The 25,908-nt window shown below is 42.8% G+C and overlaps 1 protein-coding gene across 1 annotated transcript; it reads left to right on the top strand.

The window, feature by feature from the left end:
- Positions 1–91: 91 nt before the first annotated feature.
- PAFAH1B2 (platelet activating factor acetylhydrolase 1b catalytic subunit 2) lies at positions 92–24,872 on the top strand. The gene is made up of 6 exons (XM_066372616.1): positions 92–241; positions 6,051–6,138; positions 14,939–15,028; positions 15,938–16,054; positions 18,645–18,767; positions 24,175–24,872. Exons 2-6 carry the CDS (start codon positions 6,058–6,060, stop codon positions 24,451–24,453), a joined length of 690 nt encoding a protein of 229 aa, XP_066228713.1. The 5' UTR covers positions 92–241; positions 6,051–6,057; the 3' UTR covers positions 24,454–24,872.
- The last annotated feature ends 1,036 nt before the right edge of the window (positions 24,873–25,908 follow it).

Genomic DNA, 25,908 nt, shown 5'->3' with positions numbered 1-25,908 from the left:
CTGGGTGCCAACAAAAAGGGAAAACGGTGGCGGAGAACCATACTGAGTCCGCGCGGACCGGGGCGGGACTTCCGGAATCTATCTGCCTGAATGGCAGGGGAACCGGAAGTGGGGGCGCTGCTGCTGGTGCTCTGGCCGAGGAGGGAGGTGCCGGAGTGGGGCCGCCGGGACTGAGCGAGCGACAGACGCTCCACCCGCCGACGCCGCAGCCGCTTGGGGCCCGCACGGACCCTCCGTCTGAGTGAGTGCATCCAGGGTCGCGGGTGGCCTGTGGCTTAGAGGTGGGGGTGGGAAGGGGCTGCAATTTGTTATTGTGAGAGGCCCGCGGCCGCCCCTCCCCCACGCTGCGGGCCCCTCCCCCCGCCGCCCCGTGGGGGCCGTGCGCGCGCGCTTTCTGCGCGGGCCCGGCGTTTGTTCCCAGCTGCCCTCGCTATCCGTGGACTTTCCCGCCTCTGGCCAGCCCCGTTAGAGCCATTCCCTCGCAAGCACCCCATCCCCGAACCTGTCCACTTTCCTGGGCCTGGCCGCTTCCTCCACCCCGCCTTTCCGCGTGGACACGGCGAGGTCACCGCCCTTTCCCTGCCCACCTCCTGGGGGAGGCCTCGTCGCGGCGAGCGCCGTTTAGAGTGACTGTTTTGCCTCCCGCTCAGCTGTTGCCGTTTCCCTCTATCCCCGGCGTTGCCCCCTGACCCTCCTCTCCCCTACCCTCTCTCTGGTCGCAGAAACCTTGCACGCGGCCACTTAGATACGCTTTTGGTTTTTTTGATTGGGCACCTTTTCCTCCCCTTTTTTGTTGAAAATTCTCAACTCTTTAGAAACTTCTCCATTTCCTCCTCTAATAGATTTTGGAAGTACACAGACCGTCACGACCTAGAGGGGATTATTTCTTAGAGGGCTGTGCAGTCCAGCATCTCATTGAGGGGGGGGGGGGGGCAGCGAGGCTGTTTTTTCCCAAGGTCAGTCGGCTGGTGAAACCTACCAGTGGGCAGGTTTTCGTGGGAGTGCTTTTTTACCTGGTGCTTGTCCATTGACCAGATCAGTATTTCTGTGGTCCACAGGCTTGCGATACACCGAATGCACGGTGACATAGTTCTTCCTGCTTTCCGTAGCTCCCACCATCCCTGCTTTGCTTTTCATAATTTTTTTACAAAATTTAAGAAAACCATACGCTTGAAATGTGGGCTCTTCGTAGAGCTTTCTCATGAGAAAAGAAAGGTCACCTGGATTCTCCCTAGGACTTCATTTTGTACAACTTTAAATTGGGGGAATGGAGGTATAGGGTTGGTCAAAGAACAAGGAGAAAATTCAGAGGATTATCTCCCCTGAACTTGTGAGTCGCCTTAGCCTTGAATAGGCCTGTGTCACTAGATTCTTCTCCTGGGCACATTGTTCTGATGTAAAAGTTGCCTTCTTGTTGGGGAGCAGAGGAGGAGTCGGAGATCATTGCGTTTAATTTGTTGGCTTGGGCATTTGATAATGAATTATGGATGTGCTGGAACCCCTGGGGCCCACTCGCCAGCCCCTGATGCAGGGTATTCAGGATGAGACCTTGCCTTCCCTTTCAGAATAACCCTGCCAGCTGCCCCTGAAACAGAATGAAGAGTCTTAGGCCAGAGTGGAAACATTCTGAATCCATCTGTTTCCTGGTGAAACTAAGGAAACATCCAGCTCGGCTTGAGAATTTATAAATTTTTGTTGTTGTAACTGGTTTCTGATTAGACCCACTACACGGTGCTAGCATAAGCATTTGGAAATTCTGGTGTTGTGTAGTCATAGTTCCAAGTTCAGTAGAGAGGAGAGAAAATGCAGGAAAATTGGGAAGTGCTGTGCAGGAACTCATTTTAATGAACAATTAAACTTCCTTGGAGTACTCTTTCCTGGTCAGTTAACAAAACTTATGTATTTCAGGCCTTTATCTCCACTGTGCTGGGTTTTTCTTCTTGTTTTTTGTTTGTTTGTTGTTTTTTAGTGAAAGACAGAGACAGGAACAGACAGAGATAAGGATCATCTCATTTGCGGCCCCATAGTTGTACGTTGATTGCTTTCTCATGTGCCTTGAGGGGGGGGGGCTCCATCCTAGCTAGCGACCTTGGGCTTCAAGCCAGTGACCTTAGGGTCATGTCTATGATCCCATGCTCAAGCCAGCAACCTCAGGAGTTCGAACCTGGGTCCTCAGCATCCCAGGCCAATGGCACTATCCACTGTGTCATCACCTGGTCAGGCAAGGCTAGGCTGGGTTTTTTGTTTTTTTTTTACAGAGACAGAGAGATGAGAAGCATCAATCATCAGTTTTTCGTTGGACACCTTAGTTGTTCATTGATTGCTTTCTCATATGTGCCTTGACCATGGGGCTACAGCTGATGGAGCAACCCCTTGCTCCAGCCAGGGACTTTGGGCTCAATCTGGTGAGCTTTTTCGCTCAAACCAGACAGGCCTGCGCTCAAGTTGGCGACCTTGGGATCTCGAACCTGGATCCTCCGCATCCCATTCCGACGCTCTATCCAATGTGCTACCGCCTGGTCGAGCTAGGCTGGGTTTTTCTAACTGAGCCTGCTGTCTATAATCTCAGAAGTTAATGCTGCACAGAAGAGATGATTATGAATCAGTAAGGTGAGATAGGAGTCAGAGCCTTCCCAGTTGGTATCTTTTCTGGTGTGTTACTGATTACAGCTTGACCATCCTGAATACCAGTGGGTTAAAATATTGCTCCCTACCTGTGGGAAAAACCCACAATCACTCAGATTTTTATGGCCTTCCACAGAGTATTCTCTTCATTAATACTTCATATTTATTGTAAAGAAACAACAGTTTATTTTCTCTAACTCCCAAATTATTTGAGTTTTCTAAATGCATAGTCCCTTAGGTTGTAAATTTCCAGCCTGGTTCTTAACCAGCCTTTGTGGCTGTTTTTTCTTTACCTACTGTTTAAAAATGTTACCAAACTGTGGGCAACTGTAAAACTGAAAGCTACTTTGTATTGTAAGATTTTGATTTGTCAAAATAATACAAAATCCAGTGTTTGAAGGCACAAAGAAACAAGTGTTCAGATGCTTTGCCCTTGTAGAAGAAGGATGAACTTGTATTCATAGTTAAAATAAAAAGACCAACTAATTGGGAATATTATGTGATCTCCTCCCAGTTTTACCTGCCTGGTAGCTTCAAATATGTGACATTTTGTTCCTTAGCTCTATTTTTTGCCCACGGAGAAGTTTAGGGCCAAGATGAAAGTATTTTGTAGTAACAGAAGATATAAGATTGATTTAGTACATTAGAATTTGTGACTGTTCCATATACTCTTTTCTAAAGTCTGTGTGTGTGTGTGTGTGTGTGTGTGTGAGAGAGAGAGAGAGAGAGAGAGAGAGGGACAGCATATAGGGACAGACAGACAAGAAAGGAGAGAGATGAGAAGCATCAATTCTTCATTGTGGCACCTTAGTTGTTCATAGATTACTTTTCTCCTATGTCCCTTGACCAGGGCTACAGCAGACTGAATGACCCCTTGCTCAAGCCAGCGACCTCGGGCTCAGGCTGATGAGTCTTGCTTAAACCAGACGAGCCCACACTCAAGCTGGTGACCTTGGGGTTTTGAACCTGGGTCCTCCATGACCCAGTCTGACACTATCCACTGTGCCACCGGCTGGTCAGGGTCTTTTCTAACATCCTTTATGCAAGAAGAGCCCTTCCCCCTTCTCTCTCTCTCTTTCTCTATCCCTCTCTCCCTAGCTCTCTCCCTCTCCCCCTGCAACTGGTGGTTAGGGCAAGTTGCCTCGGGCATTGAGGATGGCACCATGGCCTTAACTCATGCACTAAAATAGCTTAGGTTGTTGAACAACAGAGCAGCAGCCCCAGATGGGCAGAACATTGCCAGGTGGGGGCTTGCCAGGCGGATCCCAGTTGGGGAGCAGATAGGCGTCTCTCTGCCTTTGCCTCTCACTTAATAAAAAAAGAAAAAAATGAATCACCCAATGAAAGAATGCATTAGCCTTACCAGGCAGTAGTGCAGTGGATAGAGCATTGGACTGGTACGCGGAGGACCCAGGTTTGAAAACCAAGGTCACCAGCTTGAGCGTGGGCTTATCTGGTTTGAGCAAGGATCACCAGCTTGAACCTAAGGTCGCTGGCTTGAGGAAGGGGGTCACTCGCTCTGCTGTAGCACCTCCCTCTTGAAGGCACATATGAGAAAGCAATCAGTGAACAACTAAGGAGCTGCAGTGGAGAATTGATGCTTCTGGTCTCCCTTCCTGTCTGTCTGCCTGTCCTTACCTGTCTGTCTCTCTGACTCTTGTCTCTCTCAAAAAATTTTTTTAAAAAGTAGAGTATGTGCGCATCCTGGGATATATAAGATGATACATTGTAATACCAAAGAAAATTTAGAACTTTTATCATTTATATTTTATTTTAAAAAGGAAAACAATAAACCTTATTAATCTATGTATTATATATTATGATACATAGATTAACAATATCTTTTTTTTTTTCTAAGTGAGAAGATAGGATATAGCAAGACAGGCTCTCACATGCACCCTGACCGGGATTCACCTGGCAACGCCTGTCTGGGGCCAATGCTTGAATTAACTGAGCCATTTTTAGTACATGAGGCCTATGCTTGAACAAATTAAGCCACTGACTGTGGAAGGGAAAGAGAAGCAGACGGTTGCTTCTCATATGTGCCCTTACTGGGAATTGAACCCAGGATGTTTATACACTGAGCCAACGCTCTATCCACTGAGTCAGAAGGCCAGGGCCAGAATTTCTAATTATTCTGAATTTCACGTACTCTCCAGTATCAGAATCTGTATTTGGGTTTATTGTTAAGATTTTCTTATTGAAGACCTGCAAAAGTAAAAATACCTAGTAAATGTTTGTCAAAAGCCAGGGCCAATGGTCAATTTTTTCATAATATTTAGTACAGTTATTTGTGTGGTGCTAGTAACCAGTGGCTTCTAGTCATTGCTGTAGTAACTCTTAAATGTGTAGCTAGCAGCCTAAAAGGCTCTAATGTAGATTTCATTGAACTAATTCCTTGTGTCATTTGGTAGTAAGAGTAATAAGTAATCATCAATAGTTATAGCTGTAAAGTAGATACTTGAAACAGATTTTAAAAATGTAATGCACTGTTTTTAACTGATAGTCAAATCTGTCTGGAAGCTTAGTGGTGCTAGATATTTGTAGGACTTAAGCAGTTGTGTTCTGGAATTTAGTCTCTGCTGAAAATAAAGTCCAGTTGGTTTTTTGTTGTTGTTGTTTTGTTTGTTTTTTTTACAAGGACAGAGTCAGAGAGAGGGATAGATAGGGACAGACAGACAGGAACGGAGAGATGAGAAGCATCAATCTTCAGTTTTTCCTTGCGACACCTTAGTTGTTCATTGATTGCTTTCTCATATGTGCCTTGACTGCGGGCCTTCAGCAGATTAGTAACCCCTTGCTCGAGCCAGCGACCTTGGGTCCAAGCTGGTGAGCTTTTTCCCTCAAGCCGGATGAGCCCGCACTCAAGCTGGCGACCTCAGGGTCTCGAACCTGGGTCCTCCGCATCCTAGTCCAACACTCTGTCCACTGCACCACCGGCTGGTCAGGCTAAAGTCCAGTTGTTTTGTTCCTAGGTAAAACCAAATTGAAACTATCTGTCTATTTATTTATTGAGTTAGTGCGAGAGGCAGAGATACAGGTTCCTGCATGCGTTCTGACTGGGATCCACCGAGCAATCCCTTTATAGAGCAATGTTCTTCTGCCCATCTGGGGCAGCTGCTTCGTTGCTTGGCAGCCGAGCTATTTTAGCGCCTGACGTGAGGCCATGGAGCCATTCTCAGTGCCTGGGGCCCACTTGCTCAAACCATTGGAGCCATAGCTGCAGAAGGGGTGGGGTGGAGAAGCAGATGGTATCCTGACCAGGAATTGAACCTAGACTTCCACATGCCAGGCTGATGCTCTACTGCTGACCAACCGGCCAGAGCCACAAATTATTATTTAAAGCCTTGTGTGTAGTATTTAAGTAAGTGGTAACAAAAATATTCCTGTTAATGAATAAAACATGACAGACATTTTTTCCTCAGGTGTAGAATGAGCCAAGGAGACTCGAACCCAGCAGCCATTCCACATGCAGCAGAAGATATTCAAGGAGACAACAGATGGATGTCTCAGGTAAAAGGAAGTGTACATGTATTATTCACATGAGATGAATCTTTTTTTTTTTTTTTACAGAGACAGTCAGTGAGAGGGATAGATAGGGACAGATAGACAGGAACAGAGAGAGATGAGAGCATCAATCATCAGATTTTCGTTGCGACACCTTAGTTGTTCATTGATTGCCTTCCCATATGTGCCTTGACTGTGGGCCTTCAGCAGACTGAGCAACCCCTCGCTCAAGCCAGCAACCTTGGGTCCAAGCTGGTGAGCTTTGCTCAAACCACTCAAGCTGGCGACCTCGGGGTCTCGAACCTGGGTCCTCCACAATCCAGTCCAGCACTCCATCCACTACGCCACCTCCTGGTCAGGCACATGAGGTGAATCTTGTCCATATTTGGGAGTTTTGGGGGTTTTTTTAGCGAGAGAGGGGCAGATAGGGATAGAGAGACAGAAAGGGAGAGTTGAGAAGCATCACTTCTTCATTGCTTCACCTTAGTTGTTCATTGATTGCTTTCTCATATGTGCCTGAACTGGGGGGCTCCATCTTAGCCAGTGCTTACTCAAGCCAATAACCCCATGCTCAAGCTGGTGAGGATACACTCAAGCTGGCAACCTCTGTGTTTTGAATCTGGGTCCTCTGCATCCCAGGCCAACACACTATCCACTATGCTACTGCCTGGTCAGGCGTATTTGGGACTCTTTTGACCAAAGCTGCGTTGTGGTATATTTAATGGTTAACAGGAATTTATTACTGTGAATAAAAATCTAACATTAGAAATCTCATGCCTAATCACCATCTGAAGTTGGAACCAAGCACTATTTTGCCCTCTTCTTAATTTTAAGACATAACAATATCTCTACAGTATTTTAAAGCTTTAAACAATTTTTAAAAGTTTTAAAATTATATAAATATTACACAAATTTTGTAAAGAAATCCTTATATTCTTCATCCAAACTTGCCAGGTAATATTTTGCCACATATGCATAGTTATGGGGTCTACATCTATTTTTATATATACTCAAAATAATGTTTTTTCTAAACCATTTGAGAATAAGTTACAGTCATTATGTCCCCTTTACCCTTAAATATTTCAGTGTTTTCTAAGAACAATGATATTTTCTCATGTAATTATAGTATAGTTATTTAAAATTAGGAAATTTAACATTGATATTATACTATTACCTAATTTCAAAACCAATTTCAGACTTTTCCAATTACCTCAATATTGTTCTTTATATCAATTTATTTCCCATTCTGGAATCACATTGCATTTATTTGTCATATCTGTTTATTCTTTAATCTGAAACATTTCTTAGACTCTTTTTTATGACATTTACAGTTTGAAATAGTTTAGGCAATTCATGTTGTAGAGTCCTTCAATTTTGAATTTTCTTTTTCCTCATAATCAAGATCCAGAATGTGCATTTTTGGCCAGAATGTCAGTGAAGTGATGTCTTCAGTACATTACAAATAAGGCACATGAGGTTGGTTTGTTTCATTGGTGATAACAGTAAGTCCTCACTTATCATCATTTGGTTCTGTGACTTTAAGCAAAATGCTGCATAATGAAACCAGTTTTACTATAAATTAATTGATAAAAACAACAATTAAGTTCCTAGAACATTTTATCAACTTTATAATAAAACAACATTGAACAGCCTGACCAGGTGGTGGTGCAATGGATAGAACGTTGACCTGGGAATCTGAGGACCCAGGTTTGAAACCCTGAGGTCACTGGCTTGAGCATAGGCTTACCAGCTTGAGTGCAGGGTCACTAGCTTAAGCATGATATCATAGACATGACCCCATCATGGTCTCTGACTTGAGTCCATAGGTCACTGGCTTGAGCCCAAGGTCGCTGGCTTGAGCAAGGGGTCACTGCCTCCTCTGGAGCCCCCAGTCAAGGCACATACGAGAAAGCAATCAGTGAACAACTAAAATGCTACAGTGGCATATTGATGCTTCTCATCTCTCTTTCTGTCTGTCTCTGTCTGTCTCTCCCTCCCTCTTTCCCTCTCTCCCTCCCTCTTTCCCTCTCTCCCTCCCTCTCCCTCATGCTAAATTTAAAAAAATAAAAATCAATGAAAAACTGAAGTACCGGAACTATGGAGTTGGTGCTTCTCATCTCTCTCCCTGCCTGTCCTTCTCAAAAAGAAAAATGTTACTGGAAAGTCTATCAATAGGAAAAAGAGCTTAAAAAATGATGTGTCAGTAGGTGTATTCAGAAGGATATTATGTGGCTATTATAAATTATGGTTTTAAGCCCTGGCCAGTGGTTCAGTGGATAGAGCCTCAGCCTGGTATATGGACATCCTGGGTGCAGTTCCTAGTCAGAGCACACAGGAGAAGCTACCATATGCTTCTATCCCCACTCTCTCCCCCCTCCTTTCCCGCTTACACTTCCACAGCCAGTGGCTCAGTTGGTTTGAGTGTGGACCTGGGCACTGATGATAGCTCAGTGGGTCTGGGTGTGTAATCCTTGGGTGCTAAAAAGAGCTCATTGGGCCCTGGCCGGTTGGCTCAGTGGTAGAGCGTCGGCCTGGTGTGCAGGAGTCCCGCGTTCGACTCCCAGCCAGGGCACACAGGAGAGGCGCCCATCTGCTTCTCCACTCCTCCCCCTCTCCTCCTTCTCTGTCTCTCTCTTCCCCTCCCGCAGCCAAGGCTCCATTGGAGCAAAGTTGGCCCGGGCGCTGAGGATGGCTCTGTGGCCTCTGTCTCAGGCGTTAGAATGGCTCTGGTTGCAACAGAGCAACACCCAGATGGGCAGAGCATCACCCCCTGGTGGGCATGCTGGGTGGATCCTGGTCGGGCACATGCGGGAGTCTGTCTGACTGCCTCCCGGTTTTCTTTTTTTTTTTAATTTTTTTATTTTTTTTTTATTATTATTCATTTTAGAGAGGAGAGGGAGAGACAGAGAGGAGAGACAGAGAGAGAGAAGGGGGAGGAGCTGGAAGCATCAACTCCCTTATGTGCCTTGACCAGGCAAGCCCAGGGTTTCGAACCGGCAACCTCAGCATTTCCAGGTCGACACTTTATCCACTGCGCCACCACAGGTCAGGCATTTTAAGCTTGTTTTTTTTTTTTTTTTTTAGCCTCCCGGTTTTCAATTTCAGAAAAATACCCCCCAAAAAAGAGCCTATTGGCCCCAGACGGGTTGCTGGGTGGATCCTGGTGCAGGCGGGAGTCTGCCTCACTATCTCCCCTCCTCTCACTTAAAAAGAAAAAATAATTATGGTTTTGACCTAAAGACTCCAAAAAATGATTAGAAACAGTAAATAACAGTAAAGTTGCAGGATACAAAATCACAGTGTACAAAAATTCACTACTTTCTTATAAATACCAATGAAATTTCAGATTTGCAATTGCAAAAGAATAAAATACTTAGGGATAAACATAACAAAGGATGTGGAAGACCTACATACTGAAAACTGCAAAACATTATTAAAAGAAATAGAAAAAGATACAAGGAAATGGAAAGATTCTGTCTTCATGGACTGGAAGAATTAACATAGTTAAAATGGCCAGATTACCCAAAGCAATATACCAACGCTTAAAGCCCAAGGTCGCTGGCTTGAGCACAAGGTTGCTGGCTCGAGCAAGGGGTTACTCGATCTGCTGAAGGCGCATGGTCAAGGCACATACGAGAAAGCAATCAATGAACAACTAAAGTGTCACAACGAAAAACTGATGATTGATGCTTCTCATCTTCTTCATTCCTGTCTGTCTGTCTCTATCTCTCTCTCTGACCCTCTTTCTGTCTCTGTAAGAATAAAAAAAAGAAAAGAAATAAAAAGATAAAAGAAACATGTAATAAATGTTATCTCAATTAAAAAAAAAGAAAAACTGATGATTGATGCTTCTCATCTCTCTCCATTCCTGTCTGTCTATCCCTCTCTTTGACTCTCCCTCTGTCACTGTAAAAAAAAATTAAAAAATGGGCAGAGGGCCTGAACATACACTTCTCCCAAGAGGACATACGAATGACCAACAGATATATATATGTAAAAAGATGGTCAACTTCACTAGCTATTAGGGAAATGCAAATCAAAATTACAGTGAGATACCACCTCACATCTGTTAGATTGGCTATTATCAACAAGACAGGTAATAAGTATTGGAGAGGCTGTGGAGAAAAGGAAATCTGTTCACTGCTGGTGGGAATGTAAGCTGGTACAGACATTATGGAAGAAAGTGTGGTGGTTCCTTAAAAAATTAAGAATAGAGTTACTACATAACCCAGTGATCCCTCTTCTGGGTATCTGCTCAAAAAATTCAAAAACATTTATTTGCAAATATATATGCATTCATATGTTCATTACAGCATTATTCACAGTAGCCAAGACATAGAGACAACCAGAGTGTCCTTCAGTAGAGGATTGGATACAGAAGGTGTGGTACAGCCCTGGCCAGATAGCTCGGTTGGTAGAACATTGTCCTGAAGCGCAAAGGTTGCCATTTTAATCCCCAGTCAGGGCATATATAGGAACAGCTCAATGTCCTGTCTCCCCTTTCCTCTTACAGGAATCAATAAATTTTAAAAAAAAGAAAGAAAATGATGCCTGACCAGGAGGTGGCGCAGTGGATAGAGTGTCAAACTGGGACGTGGAGGACCCAGGTTTGAAACCCCGAGGTTACCGACTTGAGCGTGGGCTCATCTGGTTTGAGCAAGGCTTACCAGCTTGAGCCTAAGGTCACTGGCTTGAGCAAGGGGTTACTCGGTCTGCTGTGGCCCCCAAGTCAAGGCACATATGCAGAAGCAATCGGTGAACAACTAAGGTACTACACCAAAAATTGAAGCTTCTCATCTCTCCTTCCTGCCCGTCTGTCCCTATCCGTCCCTCTCTCTGTCACTGTCACAAGAAGAAAAAAAAATGAAATGATGTGGTACATATATGCAATGGGATACTACTCAGCCATAAGAAATGATGAAATACTGCCAATTTGCGACTTTGTGAGTGGACCTCAAGAATATTATGCTAAGTGAAATAAGTCAGTCAGGAAAAGCTAAGAACCATATGATTTCTCTCAGATGTGGGATATAAAACTGAAACTCATAGACATATACAACAGTGTGATTGTTACCAGAGAGAAGCAGGTGAGGTGCTGTTAAAGGTGGCCAAATATATGGTGACAGAAAATGATTTGACTTTGGGTGGTAGGCACACATTGCAATATACAGATCATGTATAATAGAAATGTACACTTGAAACCTGTATGATCCCATTAACTGTTGTCACCCCAGTAAACTTAATTTTAAAAGTTACGGTTTTAAGAATCACATAGCTACATAGAAAAGTAATTCTAATAACTTGTAGTATATTGTTAAGTACAGTTATAGTGGCTGTTATTTATTGAGTGCCTACTGGGTGCCAGCCAAAAGGTGAGCCCTTTTCATAGAACTCTCATCTTCTCAACTCAAAAAGAGAGTTGCCAGCAGATGTGAAAAATAATACTCAGATTATATACTTGCTTAAAGCTACTAGACAAGAAACTAGAATTTGAATATAGGTTTTTCTGTTCTCAATCCATGGTGCCAGAAGGAAGTGTACATGATGGTTCAACTATATAAAAGGCAAGGTAGTTATGTGAAAAAATGGTGAGAAGAAAATACACCAAAATGGTAATAGTTATCAGTGGGTTGAGATGGTGGAATTATAGGGGTTTTGTTTTGTTTGGTCTTTTATATTTTTATTTTACTGTTTTTAGTGTGAGAGAGAGAGGGACAGATAGGAGGGGAGAGAGATGAGACACATCACTTCTTCATTGCAGCACCTTAGTTGTTCGTTGATTGCTTTCTCATATGTGCCTTACCCAGGGGGCTCCAGCTGAGCCAGTGCGTGCTCAAGCCAGTGACCTTTGGGCTCGAGTTAAAGACCATGGGGTCATGTCTATGATCCTGTGCTCAAGCTGACATCCTTGGGATTTCGAACATGGGTCCTCTGCATCCCAGGCTGATGCTCTATCCACTGTGCCACCGCCTGGTCAGGCTTGCTTGGTCTTTTAGAAATAATATTACTAGCAATTATTTTTTATACAGTCCTAGAGTTCTTTTTTCTTTTTTTAATTGATTAATTGATATTTAGAGAGACAGAGATGATGGGGAAGACAAAGAGAGAAGCTTTCATTTGTTCCACTTAGTTGTATATTCACTGGTTGTTTCCCCTATGTGATCCTCACCAGGGATCAAACTCACAACTTGGTGTCTTGGGACAATGCTCTAACCAGCTGAGCTACCTTGGCCAGGGCCTGTTTGATTTTTATATTTTTCTAAACTTACTGCATCTACCTTTGTACTTAAAAAAAGAAAATGTGGAATACTACATCCTTTTTGGTAACAGTCTAAATCCCATGACATGCTGTAAACAAGTTTTTTTTATTGGAATTAAAAGGTAATTGGTAATATATATAGGGCAAGCATTAAGAGAGTTGACACGATGTGAAAATGCACCTGCTCACTAGCTAAGTTTTATTCTTGCTTGTCTGTCCCTTTAGTTTACACTTACTGTGCTCAGCCTGTAGGTCACCAGTTCAATCCCCGGGAAGGGCATGTATGAGAGGCAATCAGTGAGTGCACAACTAAGTGGAACGAGTTGATGTTTCTCTCTTTCCCCCTCCCTTTCTCTCTCTTTCTCTCTCTCTCTCTCCTCTCTCTCTCTCTCTCTCTCTCTCAAAAATAAATAAAAACTTATTGAAACAATAATTTTTAAAAATTTATTTACACATTAAATTTTGGGTTTTTTGTTTGTTTTGTTTTTTTCATAGAGAGAGAGTGTGAGAGAGAGATAGATAGGGACAGACAGGAGCAAAGAGAGATGAGAAGCATCAATCATCAGTTTTTCGTTGCGAAACCTTAGTTGTTCATTGATTGCTTTCTCATATGTCCCTTGACTGCGGGCCTTCAGCAAACTGAGTAACCCCTTGCTTGAGCCAGCAACCTTAGGTCCAAGCTGGTGAGCTTTTGCTCAAACCAGATGAGCCCGCGCTCAAGCTGACAACCTCGCGGTCTCGAACCTGAGTTCTCCGCATCCCAGTCCGACGCTCTATCCACTGTGCCACTGCCTGGTCAGGCTACACAATAAATTTTGGATGTGAGAAAATAGAAAATACTAGCCCAAATCCTGTCATCCTAGAAGAGAAATATTTTAATAAATTGTTGTATTATTTCCAAAAGGATTTTTGTATTTTTACCTATAGTAGATGTGTCTCTGTCTCACCCCAGTGTCATCTGCCGCTGGTATTATCTGCAGATATACTTAAGTCATAACCCTACCTTAATTCCCAGTAGGAACATGATTAAAGGTAGTTTGAGAAAAAACATTCAGACCTTTCCCTGGGACTGGGTTAGAGACTTGTTACCTAAAGCATCATGTAGTGTGTTTTAGGGACAGATATAAACATTTGAACTATGTTCTATAGCATTGATAGGTAAGATCCATTTTTAAAAGTGTTTTGTACCTTTAGAGCAAAGAGAAGCATTCCAGGACTCAGTCATCACAGCTTATAAACTTGCATTAGATTGAAGGAGGCTCTAGTCCTAGTTTGCCAGTATCTCACCTTTGGAGTTAACAGATAAGGCCTGACCTGTGGTGGCACAATAGTTGGAGCCTTGACATGAAGTGCTGAGGTCACTGGGTCAGGGCCTGCATTTACCTGGTTGGGGCACATATGGTAGGTAACTGTTGTGGGTTGATGCTTCCTGCTTCTACCCCCACCTTTCTCTCTATCCTTTCTCTGAAACTAATAAATAAGATCTTTTTTTAAAAAAAAAAGCAGACTTTTTTTTTTTTTTTAATTTTTTTAAATGTTTTTTTTTTTATTTTTTATTTATTTACAGGGACAGAGAGAGAGTCAGAGAGAGGGATAGATAGGGACAGACAAACAGGAACGGAGAGAGATGAGAAGCATCAATCATCAGTTTTTCGTTGCGACACCTTAGTTGTTCATTGATTGCTTTCTCATATGTGCCTTGACCGCGGGCCTTCAGCAGACCGAGTAACCCCTTGCTTGAGCCAGCAACCTTGGGTCTAAGCTGGTGAGCATTTTTTATTTGCTCAAGCCAGATGAGCCCGTGCTCAAGCTGGCGACCTCGGGGTCTCGAACCTGGGTCCTCAGCATCCCAGTCCAACGCTCTATCCACTGCGCCACCGCCTGGTCAGGCTAAAAGCAGACATTTTTAAGGTCATATTAAAACTATCCAAGTAAATTACATGGCTCTTGATTTGATAGATAGAAATTCAACTCTTACAACAATTGGAAAGATTGACTGTGGATTGAATGTTAGATATTATGGGATTATTGTTCATTTTCTTAGATGTGGAAAGAGTTCAGTTTTATAGGGAACTGTCCTTATATGTAGGAGATGTATGCTGAAATATTTAAGTGTGAAGAATCACAATGTTTGCAGCTTACCTTCGAATGGTTCAGCAAACATACAGATAAATAGGGGGAAATGTTATTGTTGATTAGAGGTGGAAGATATATAGATATTCATTGTGTTACTTCAGTTTTTCTGCATATATATCTGAAATTTTCTTGAAAAAGCTTGAGGAAAAGATCAAGTTTTTAAAAACATGTTCAATGTATTTTTCTATTTTGGTTTCAGTAAAATAGCGGTTTTCTATAGCATACTAGAATGATCAGTATAGTAAGGATGGAAAGGAAGTTCCAGCAGTTTATTGCCAATCAAGAGGAATCAGCTTTAGGGACAGACATTTAATAACAGAGTAACTGGTTGGACAACTGTTCTATCTAGGTCAAGAAATCTCACGGGGAAAGTAATGCCCATTTCTAATTTTTCTTTCTTCTTCAAACCAGCACAACAGATTTGTCCTGGACTGTAAGGACAAAGAGCCCGATGTGCTGTTTGTGGGGGACTCCATGGTGCAGTTGATGCAGCAGTATGAGGTAAAGTGGAAGGGGGCAGAGGTGCTTAGCTGGTGATGGAAGGCCTTCATCACAACAGGTTTGCATTCTGGGTGGAGCCTGTAGGTTTAGGCATGACACTTTAGAAAAGCTCTAATTCAGAGTGTAAGGGAAATCAGATATACATGATAGAATTTTGTGCCACTAAGCATAACTAAACAAGAAAAGTTACCATTGTTTATAACTAAACCTCTTTTTTTTGCCTTGGCTTACAAGAAGTTTCACATTACGTTTATTATATTTGTCCTGGTCTTTGCCTTCATTTCTTACTACTTGTATCTTATCATTCTCTTATTTTATGTATTTTTGTAGCAAGCTGTTTCCTTTTTTTTTGAGAGAGAGAGAGATTGGTTCCACTTATTTATGCATTCATTGGTTGATTCTTTTATGTGCCCTTACTGGGGATCAAACCCCACAACCTTGGTGTATCGATGATGCTTTAACCAACTGAGCTACCTGGCCAGGGCCCCAAATTTTCTTTTTAAGGTTAGCATTCTTCCAAGGGAAATTTGAAAGAAAAGATACCTCTATTTATTTTGGCTGCAGCACTCTTAACATTCTTTATCTCATGTTTCTACTACACCGTATTCCGCTAAATGGTTGAATAAAGGGAAGGGAGAGTTTATTGAGTTGGCAACTTAATTTTGAATGTTGCTAACTGTTAAGGGGCCAAAGGTTGAGCCAGGACTCAGTTCTTGAGTTAGAAAAAATGCTGTATGAAGAACTGAGTTATACATTGATATCTTCAAAGTCCTTCCAACAGTGAACTTGCAGTGTTACATTTGAATACAGAAGATAAAAATTGTTATTTTAGTTGCCTCGTGACACATTTCAGTTGAAAGATTTCATTTCCAATTAATGTTAGTTTAAGCCAAATTTTTCTCTTTTTAGATATGGCGTGAGCTTTTTTCCCCACTCCATGCACTGAACTTTGGAATTGGGGGGGATACAACGAGACATGTTTTGTGGAGGCTAAAGAACGGAGAGCTGGAGAACATTAAACCGAAGGTGAGATGAAGCTTATTTTTTAAGAATGTTATTAATCTTGGGTCTTTTCAGGTAGTTAAGCTCTGAACTGGTAATAAAAAAGCATCTTCATGAAAGCATTGTTTTGCTGTTGTTCTTTGCTTCATGCCCCTTTAAGATAAATGATTCTGTCCTTTCTTATGAACATTTCAAATACTCATTTAATTAAGAAATCTGTGTACTGCCTGACCAGGCGGTGACGCAGTGGATAGAGCATCGGACTGGGACGTGGAGGACCCAGGTTCGAGACCCCGAGGTCGCCACCTTGAGCACAGGCTCATCTGGTTTGAGCAAGGCTCACTAGTTTGAGCCCAAGGTCGCTGGCTTGAGCAAGGGTTCACTCAGTCTGTTGTAGCCCCCCCACCAAAGCACATATGAGAAAGCAGTCAATGAACAACTGAGGTGCTACAATGAAGAATTGATGCGTCTCATCTCTCTCCCTTCCTGTCTGTCCCTATCTGACCCTCTCTCTGACTCTCTCTGTCTCTCTCACAAAAAAAGGAAAAGAAATCTGTGTACTGTCTGACTAGGCGGTGGCGCAGTAGATACAGTGTCGTACTGGGACACAGAGGATCCACGTTCGAAAACCCAAGGTTGCCAGCTTGAGTGCAGGCTTATCCGGTTTGAGCATGGGCTCACCAGCTTGAGTGTGGGGTTGCTTGCTTGAGCATGGGATCATAGACATGACCCCATGGTCACTGGCTTAAGCCCAAAGGTCGCTGGCTTGAGCAAGGAGTCAAATCACTCTGCTGTAGCCCCCCGGTCAAGGCACATGTGAGAAAGCAATCAATGAACAATTAAGATGTTGCAACGAAAAATTGATGTTTCTCACATCTCCCTTCCTGTCAAGTCTGTCTCTGTTTGTCCCTCTCTCTGCTTCTCTCTCCTCTCTCTCTCTCTCTCTCTCTCTCTCTCTCTCACACACACACACACACACACACACACACACACACACATCCGTGTACTGCTTGCTTGACTCGTATTTGTGATGTTACAGTTTTGCTCATCTATAGAAAGAGATGTGTTGCTGATGAGGTGTGCAGTTGTATGAACCTCAGGGCTGTGTGAGGGGTAATTTGCTTGGAGTGCACTGTGGGAATGGGCCATAGGAGCAGGGCTGGGATTCACTTCAGGAAGGGATTTCTTATCTGTAATTAACCGTACAAACAGATTGGTAAACAGTCTCCCAAGGTCTTCTGAAGGAAATTTGAAGTAGATGTGAACAAGGTCCACCACAAACGTGTACCTGGTCCCTTACCACATTATAAACATCCTACACATACTTTTTCCAGCCCAAACAAAGAAGACAAAGCTGAGCCCCTGATAACAGCTACTTCAGTTCATTTGCTCTTTGCCTTTCTCATAGACTATCCCACCCCTGTTCCTATCTTCTGTAATAGTGTAGAAAATTACTTTGTTGAGTCATCAGTAAGATGTATGTCTAGGTGACAACCACATTGTAAGATTATCATATTTACCCATTTATAAGACACATCCTTTTCTGAAAAATTTGGGGTCTAAACACTGGGCGCATCTTATACAGTGATTATAGATTTTTTTACTGGCATTTCCTGTTTTTTTCATGAGTGTTTTTGCACTCATTGTTGAAGATAGTGATTCGTCATCAGACACAGATGAGGACAAGCTAATGGACGGGAGGTTTTTTTTGTTTGTTTTTGTATTTTTCTGAAGCTGGAAACGGGGAGGCAGTCAGACAGACTCCCACATGCGCCCAACTGGGATCCACCCGGCACGCCCACCAGGGGGTAATGCTCTGCCCATCCGGGGCGTCGCTCTGTCGCGACCAGAGCCACTCTAGCGCCTGGGGCAGAGGCCAAGGAGCCATCCCCAGTGCCCGGGCCATCTTTCGCTCCAGTGGAGCCTCGGCTGCGGGAGGGGAAGAGAGAGACAGAGAGGAAGAAGAGGGGGAGGGGCGGAGAAGCAGATGGGCACTTCTTCTGTGTGCCCTGGCCGGGAATCGAACCTGGGACTCCTGCACGCCAGGCCGACGCTCTACCACTGAGCCAACCGGCCAGGGCCTGGACGGGAGTTTTGACAGTGATGAGTTATGAAATTTGTGATGAATAAAACTTGAATTCAGTAACTTTGTGTAATACTTTTTTATTTTATTTTGGGCCCCAGAATTAAGGTGTGTTTTATACGTTGGAGCACCTTATACATGGGAAAGTACAGTATGTTTTTAAAGAGAAAAATCTGTTAAAGCTGAACTATTTATATCTACTCTATTAGATATTTTTGCTGTTTTCCTCCTAATTAGGGAGACTATGATGCAGGTAGTAAATTTCCTCCCAAGTGTCTTAGATTTCACTAATTTTTTTAACATGCACGGTTTTATTTTTAGACTTTGGATTTTTTTTTTTAATATAGTTTCTAGATTTTAAGAGATTAGCTTCTCACTCAATGGTGATTAAAGAATCCTCTTTCTTCTAGTAAAATTTTAACACTTAAGGATTTATCTTCTGGGAATTTATTCTGATATATGTGAGGTATGAATCAGTGTTCCTGGGTATTTATCGCCCCTCTCCCCCTTTTTTCCTTCCCTAAATTATAGGTCATTGTTGTCTGGGTAGGAACAAACAACCATGAAAATACTGCAGAAGAAGTAGCAGGTGGAATTGAGGCCATCGTACAACTTATCAACACAAGGCAGCCACAGGCCAAGATCATTGTATTGGTATGTAGTCTTTGGTGGGGTAGATACCTTGATGTCATTAGATCAGGTGAGGAATCTTTTTAAATGCCATGGCTCATGAATATAAAGAATCTTCAGCCCTTGCTGGTGGTGGCATAGTGGATAGAGCGTCAACTTGGGATGCTGAGGTTCAGGTTCAAGGTCGCCAGCTTGAGTATGGGATCATCGACATGGTCCCGAGGTTGCTGGCTTGAGCAAGAGGTCACTGGCTCTGCTTGAGCCCCCTGGTCAAGGCACATACAAGAAGCAATCGGTTACCTGATCTGTGATGGCGCAGTGGATAACACATCAACCTGGAATGTTAAGGTCACCAGTTCAGAAACCTGGTCTTGCCTGACCAGGCGGTGGCACAGTGGATAGAGCGTCGGACTGGGATGCCAAGGACCCAGGTTCGAGATCTCGAGGTTGCCAGCTTGAGCGTGGGCTCATCTGGTTTGAGCAAAGCTCACCAGCTTGGACCGAAGGTCGCTGGCTCGAGCAAGGAGTTACTCGGTCTGCTGAAAGCCCGCGGTCAAGGCACATATGAGAAAGCAATCAATGAACAACTAAGGTGTCGCAACGAAAAACTGATGATTGATGCTTCTCATCTCTCTCCGTTCCTGTCTGTCTGTCTGTCTGTATCTGTCCCTCTCTCTGACTCTCTCTCTGTCCATGTAAAAAAAAAGCAATCAGTGGACAACTAAAGTGATGTAACTACAAGTTGATGCTTCTCATCTCCCTGTCTCTCCTTTTTCTCTCTCTCAAAGAAAAAGTAGGTATATATGCAATTGAAAAAGACAACAATTAAAATAGTTGTTATATGGTAACAGGATTAGGAATATAATATGTATTTCTTTTTAAAGAGAGAGACAGACAGAAAGGAGATGAGAAGGATCAGTCTCATAGTTGCATCACTTTGGTTGTTCATTGATTGCTTTCTCATACGTGCCTTGACCAGGAGGCTCCAGCCAAGCAAGCCAGTGACCCCTTGCTCAAGCCAGTGACTTTGGGATCTCGAACCTAGGACTTTAGGATCCCAGATTAATGCTTTATCCCTTGCATCACAACATAGTATTTTAGCAGTTACTTGAGACCATTGTACTAAGAGAAATAAGTAAATCAGAAAAAGTTAAAAGTATATGATTTTATACCTAGGTAGAATATGAAACAGACTCATGTATAATAGACAAAAGTGAAGTGGTTGCGGGGGTGGGAGGTGGAGTTACGAGGGACAGATATATGGTGACGGAAAATGATTTGTATGTGGGTGATGGGCACACAATACAATTAACAGTTTAAATGCTATGGAGACATCTACCTGAAACATACATATTCTTATTAATCAATGTCACCACATTTAATTTCTAAACAAAAAAATAAAATAAATATTTTAGCAGTTACTAATTATTTTAGGGGGAAAATCCCATGGGGATACTCCTTTTGTAAGGAGTATATATGCAAATAAATACATAGCTGTTTTTCTCATTCTTACTTTAAAATTCCAGTAAGTATTGTGCCCTATTCTTGAGGCTTCATCATACCTTTAAAGAACTCTAGATATCTTTGCAGTGATATCTGTCTGTTGAACTATATACTACATTGCACCATTGAAACTGAACCATGTGCGGTTCCTCATAGGGGCCTCATAGGTGTCTAGAGGAGGCTTAATCATTCTGTATAGCTTTGACTGCTATGGTATTATTTGAAAGTTGTAATAGTTTTTTTGTCTTACTGGCCATCCTTCCTGGTGGTTCATTCTATCTCAGCCAGACTTTGATATATCAGCACTGAGGGTGCTCTTTGGTAACTATTAGATATAAGCCTTATGCTTTTAACAATTACATATATAGCCTGACCAGGCGGTGGCGCAGTGGATAGAGAGTCGGACTGGGATGCAAAGGACCCAGGTTTGAGACCCCGAGGTCGCCAGTTTGAGCGAGGACTCATCTGGTTTGAGCAGAGCTCACCAACTTGGACCCAAGGTCGCTGGCTTGAGCAAGGCGTTACTCGGTCTGCTGAAGGCCCACAGTCAAGGCACATATGAGAGAGCAATCAATGAACAACTAAGGTGTCGCAACGAAAAACTGATGATTGATGCTTCTCATCTCTCTTTGTTCCTGTCTGTCTGTCCCTGTCTATCCCTCTCTCTGACTCTCCTTCTGTCTCTGTAAATAAAAAAATAAATAAACCAATTATATATAAACTAGGGTTTAGGATGACCTACCTCATCTGTGACATTTTGAGGCACTTAACAAGGATAGAAAGAGATGGACTAGGCTTGCAGAGTTATAATTCTCTTTTGGAACTATATAATGACACAAAAAGTTGGTAATCAAGGGCCCAGTTTTGCTGAAAAAATTAAAATGGATATGAACAAGTACTTTGGGCATTAAAAAAATCATTTTCTTTTCATAGAATATGCACAGAAAATCTATTTTTTGTGAAATAAGACAGCTTTTCATATTCTGTATTAGAAATAGTTGGATTTTCTTGCCTAACTGGTGATGTCTCAGTGAATAGAGCATCGACCTGGGATGCTGAGGTCCTAGGTTTGAAACCTGAGGGTGCAGCTTGAGCACAGTATCACTGGCTGGAGCCCCCTGGTTAAGGTACATATGAGAAGCAGTCAGTGAATAACTAAAGTGATGCAACTACGAATTGATGCTTCTCATATCTCCCTTCCTCTCTCCTTTCTCTCAAAAAAAAAAAAAAAAGGAAAAAAAAGAAATAGATGGCACTGTTAGGTATAAACCAATTAAAAGGTTGGGAATGTTGGACAGTAATTTTATAATAGGTTTGCTTGTCTGTAAAGGCCATTTATAGTTTGAGATGATAAAACTTTGGTCTTAACCATTTAAGACCAGGCTTTTATTTCCTGTAGAAGGACAGATATTTGATTTATTTAAAAGTTATAATAGATCATTAACAGTTAAAAACAAATATAGGCCTGACTGGTGTGGCGCAATGGATAGAGAATTGACCCAGGACGTTTAAGGGCCCTGGTTCAAGACCCCCAATCGCCTTCTAGAGCATGGGCTCACTGGCTTGATCATAGGATCATCAACATCATCCCAGGGTCACTGCCTTGAGCCTAAAGGTTGCTGGCTTGAGCCCAAGGTCACTGGCTTGAAGAAGGGGTCACTGGCTCAGCTGGAATCCCCTGGTCAAGGCACGTAATAGAAGCAATCAATACACAACTAAAGTGACGCAACTACGAGTTGATATTTCTTTCTTCCCCCTCTCTCTCCCTTTCAGTCTCTCAATTTATTTATTTATATTTTTTTTTGTGGCAGAGACAGAGTCAGAGAGAGGGATAGACAGAAAGGGAGAGAGATGAGAAATATCAATTCTTCGTTGTGGTTCCTTAGTTGTCCATTGATTGATTTCTTATATGTGCCTTGACCGGGGGGCTACAGCAGACCAAATGACCCCTTACTTGAGCCAGCGACCTTGGGCTAAAGCTGGTGAGCCCGCGCTCAAGCTGGTGACCTCAAGGTCTCGAACCTGGGTCCTCCGCGTCCCAGTCTGACACTCTACCCACTGTGCCACCGCCTGGTCAGGCTCTCTCAAAATAATAATTAAAAAAAATTTAGGCCACATCTCTGTTTTAACCTACCATTGTACTCTTTGTCTCTGATTCATCAAGACAGCATTTGTTCCAGCTCTATTTCTCACGTGTAGTAGGATAGGTTCCATATGGCATTAATAAATAGATGTGTATTTGAGCTAGATTATTCTAGTGACTGTTGAGAAGGATGTGAAGGAAAGGCAACACTGGACATAAAAAATCCAATCAGGAAATTTTACATTAATTGAGGTGAGAATAATGTGATAAGTTCCCTAGCCATATTAGTGTATATAATCAGAATGGAGAATAAAGAATGTTTACGCCTGACCAGGCAGTGGCACAGTAGATAGAGCGTCGGCCTGGGACTCTGAGGACCCAGGTTCGAAACCCCAAGGTCGCTGGCTTGAGCTCAAGGTCACTGGCTTGAGCAAGGGGTCACTGGCTAGGCTTTAGCCCCCTGGTCAAGGCACATATGAGAAAGCAATCAATGAACAACTAAGATGCTGCAACAAAGAATTGATGTTTCTCTCTCCCTTCTTTTCTGTCTCTCCCTATCTGTCCCTTTCTTTCTCTCTTGCTTTAAAAAAGGAAAGAAAGAAAAAAATGTTTAGGATGCAGAAGTTGAGTAATTGAGTGATAAATAGATAAGGAATGTGGGATGAAAGACTCGGGAGTGTTGGGATGACCAGTTGATACAGAGAATGCACAAGGACATGGTTTGAGGGAAGGTGAAGAATTGCTTGTAGACATTTTAATTTAGGAATGCCTTGGGAACCTTCAAGTTTGCTTCTGTAGCTGATGTTCAGTATAACTTCTGAAGCTCTCGGAAGAGATCTGGGCCAGTGTTTAGAGTGGAAAGAGTAGTGTGCCAAGGAGAAGACCCTCAAGAATGCCAACAGGCCCTGGCCGGTTGGCACAGTGGTAGAGTGTCGGCCTGGCGTGCGGAAGTCCTGGGTTCGATTTCCGGCCAGGGCACACAGGAGAAGCGCCCATCTGCTTCTCCACCCCTCCCCCTCTCCTTCCTCTCTGTCTTTCTCTTCCCTTCCCGCAGCCGAGGCTCCATTGGAGCAAAGATGGCCCGGGCGCTGGGGATGGCTTCATGGCCTCTGCCTCAGGCGTTGGAGTGGCTCTGGTTGCAACAGAGCAGTGCCCCAGATGGGCAGAGCATCGGCCCCTGGTGGGTGTGCCGGGTGGATCCCGGTTGGGCGCATAGGGGAGTCTCTCTGACTGCCTCCCCGTTTCCAGCTTCAGAAAAATACCAAAAAAAAACAACAACAGAAAACAAACAAACAAAAGAATGCCAACAGTTCAGGGACAGGAGGAGGAAGAGGAACTCATGAAGAAACTGATAAGGAATGATCAGAGGACTTTGATTAAAACCATGGGTAGTCAACCTTTTTATACCTATCGCCCACTTTTGTATCTCTGTTAGTAGTAAAATTTTCTAACCAGCCACTGGTTCCACAGTAATGGTGATTTATAAAGTAGGGAAGTAACTTTACTTTATAAAATTAATAAAGCAGAGTTACAGCAAGTTAAAGCATATAATAATAATTACTTACCAAGTACTTTATGTTGGATTTTCCCTAAGTTTGGCAGAATAAATCTTTATAAAACTTACTGTAGTTAAATCTATCTTTTTATTTATACTTTGGTTGCTCCGCTACCGCCCACCATGAAAGCTGGAATACCCACTAGTGGGCGGGAGGGACCAGATTGACTACCACTGATTAAAACCAATAGAGTGCAGTGTTTCAGAAATCAAAGGTTTAGCAAGTGCCAAATATGTAGAGAAAAGCAAGTGACTCTTCTCATCTTAATTTCTTCTCTGCTCTGCCCCAGGGTTTGTTACCTCGAGGTGAGAAGCCCAACCCTTTGAGGCAAAAAAATGCCAAGGTGAACCAACTCCTCAAGGTCTCCCTGCCGAAGCTTGCCAATGTTCAGCTCTTGGATATAGATGGGGGTTTCGTGCACTCGGACGGTGCCATCTCCTGCCACGACATGTTTGATTTTCTGCATCTCACAGGAGGGGGCTACGCCAAGATCTGCAAACCCCTCCATGAACTGATCATGCAGTTATTGGAGGAAACACCCGAAGAGAAACAAACCACCATTGCGTGACTGGCTCCTATCAGTGTTCACTGCATCCTGGCTTCCTCAGATCAGTTATGTCACTGGCACTACAGAATCCTTCTCTTTCCTAAGGCACTTTGCATTGTAGAATATTCCTGGATGTTTATATCTAGTGTTTGAAAGGGAAGAGGGATTTAAACTGGTCCTGTACATAGGTTTGTTTGACACAGGAGAAAAACTAGTCAAGGAAGAGTGTTGTTGAAATTCATTTGAAACCAGAGGGGACTTTTTAGTTGTATGTGTGACACATTGATTGAATTATCACTGTTTTTCCTAGGACAACATCAAGCCTAAGTACTGAACAAAATGAAGATTTCTTTCTTAGCCTTTCTATGGATTATGTCATATATAACAATGATCAGAATCATACCTACTTGGCTTTAAAACATGTTTGCAGTTTTAAAGGATATTTTAGTCTTTTATTTTTATTTTCCTTTACTCATATATTCTCAATGTTTTAATATATGGCATCAGATTGGACATACTTGTCACTCAAATATGGGAGATGCTGTAGTTACAAGTGAATTTGTTCCACTCTCTTAATCTTTCCCAGGCTTAGCAATGAAAAATAGGTTTTGCCACATTTGGGGGACTCTGTGGAGGGTTTTATTTTTATGCTGCTGAGTATCATGTCTATAATTGACCCATATATGCAACATTTCTCTGTCCCTACCCCCCTTTTTTTTCTTTTTTCTTTTTTTTTTTTATCCTGTTGACATTACACATTTTTGACCGAGGAGCTCTGCTGTTAGAAGTATGTCTCCAGCAGCTCCTCTCACAATATTTCCGATGTGTGACTCCTTCTGTGTGGTGTTGTGTGCTGTAGAGACTGTTGTGCCGTCCACATGCAGAGTCCTGCTCTGCACTCTCGGTCCCTTAAAGCCTGTTACAGAATTAGAACTCTTAATTTCCATCCCCTAAGCCTGACCTTATTTCAAGTTTTATAGTCTTAAGGTGTACATTTTGTTTTTTATTGTCTTAGTTTTTAAATTATATCAGTCCAGAAAATTTTGGTCTTATAGGGAAATAAGTGAAGCTGATCTTCAGAATAGACACCCTACTTGATCCCACCATTTTAGTGATAAAGAACTGGATTTGTCTAACTTTCAGGATTTCTCCTTAATGTATTTTCATCTGAGAATTTCTTTCACGAGAGCGTTTTATAACCTTAATGGTTGGTTTGGGCTACAAGAACTGCCATTTTAAAAATAATGGGCAGTAGTTGGTTTGTTGCTCAATATACCTATGAAATGTGTACAAACTGGATCTACAGACATATTTTAAACTGGACCAGGTGGCTGTTGCAGTGACCCATCCAGATGTGCTCTGCAGTGATCCTGCTTACTGTTCAAGTTCCATAACTGAGGCTCGGGTTTAAGTTCTACCTGCGAGGGAACGCAGTGCTTGTGTGTGTCGGAGGGGCATTGCTGGTTGTGCTAACAG

The sequence above is a fragment of the Saccopteryx leptura genome, chromosome 1 (genome assembly GCF_036850995.1).
Source record: "Saccopteryx leptura isolate mSacLep1 chromosome 1, mSacLep1_pri_phased_curated, whole genome shotgun sequence".
NCBI classification, from domain to species: domain Eukaryota; kingdom Metazoa; phylum Chordata; class Mammalia; order Chiroptera; family Emballonuridae; genus Saccopteryx; species Saccopteryx leptura.
This window is presented reverse-complemented; position numbering and strand designations above follow the sequence as displayed.

Coding starts and splice junctions, on each gene's coding strand:
- PAFAH1B2 (XM_066372616.1), top strand. CDS start 6,058: ATGAGCCAAGGAGACTCGAACCCAGCAGCCATTCCACATGCAGCAGAA. Junction 16,055..18,644: donor TGGAGAACATTAAACCGAAG/GTGAGATGAAGC, acceptor CCTAAATTATAG/GTCATTGTTGTCTGGGTAGG. Junction 18,768..24,174: donor AGGCCAAGATCATTGTATTG/GTATGTAGTCTT, acceptor GCTCTGCCCCAG/GGTTTGTTACCTCGAGGTGA.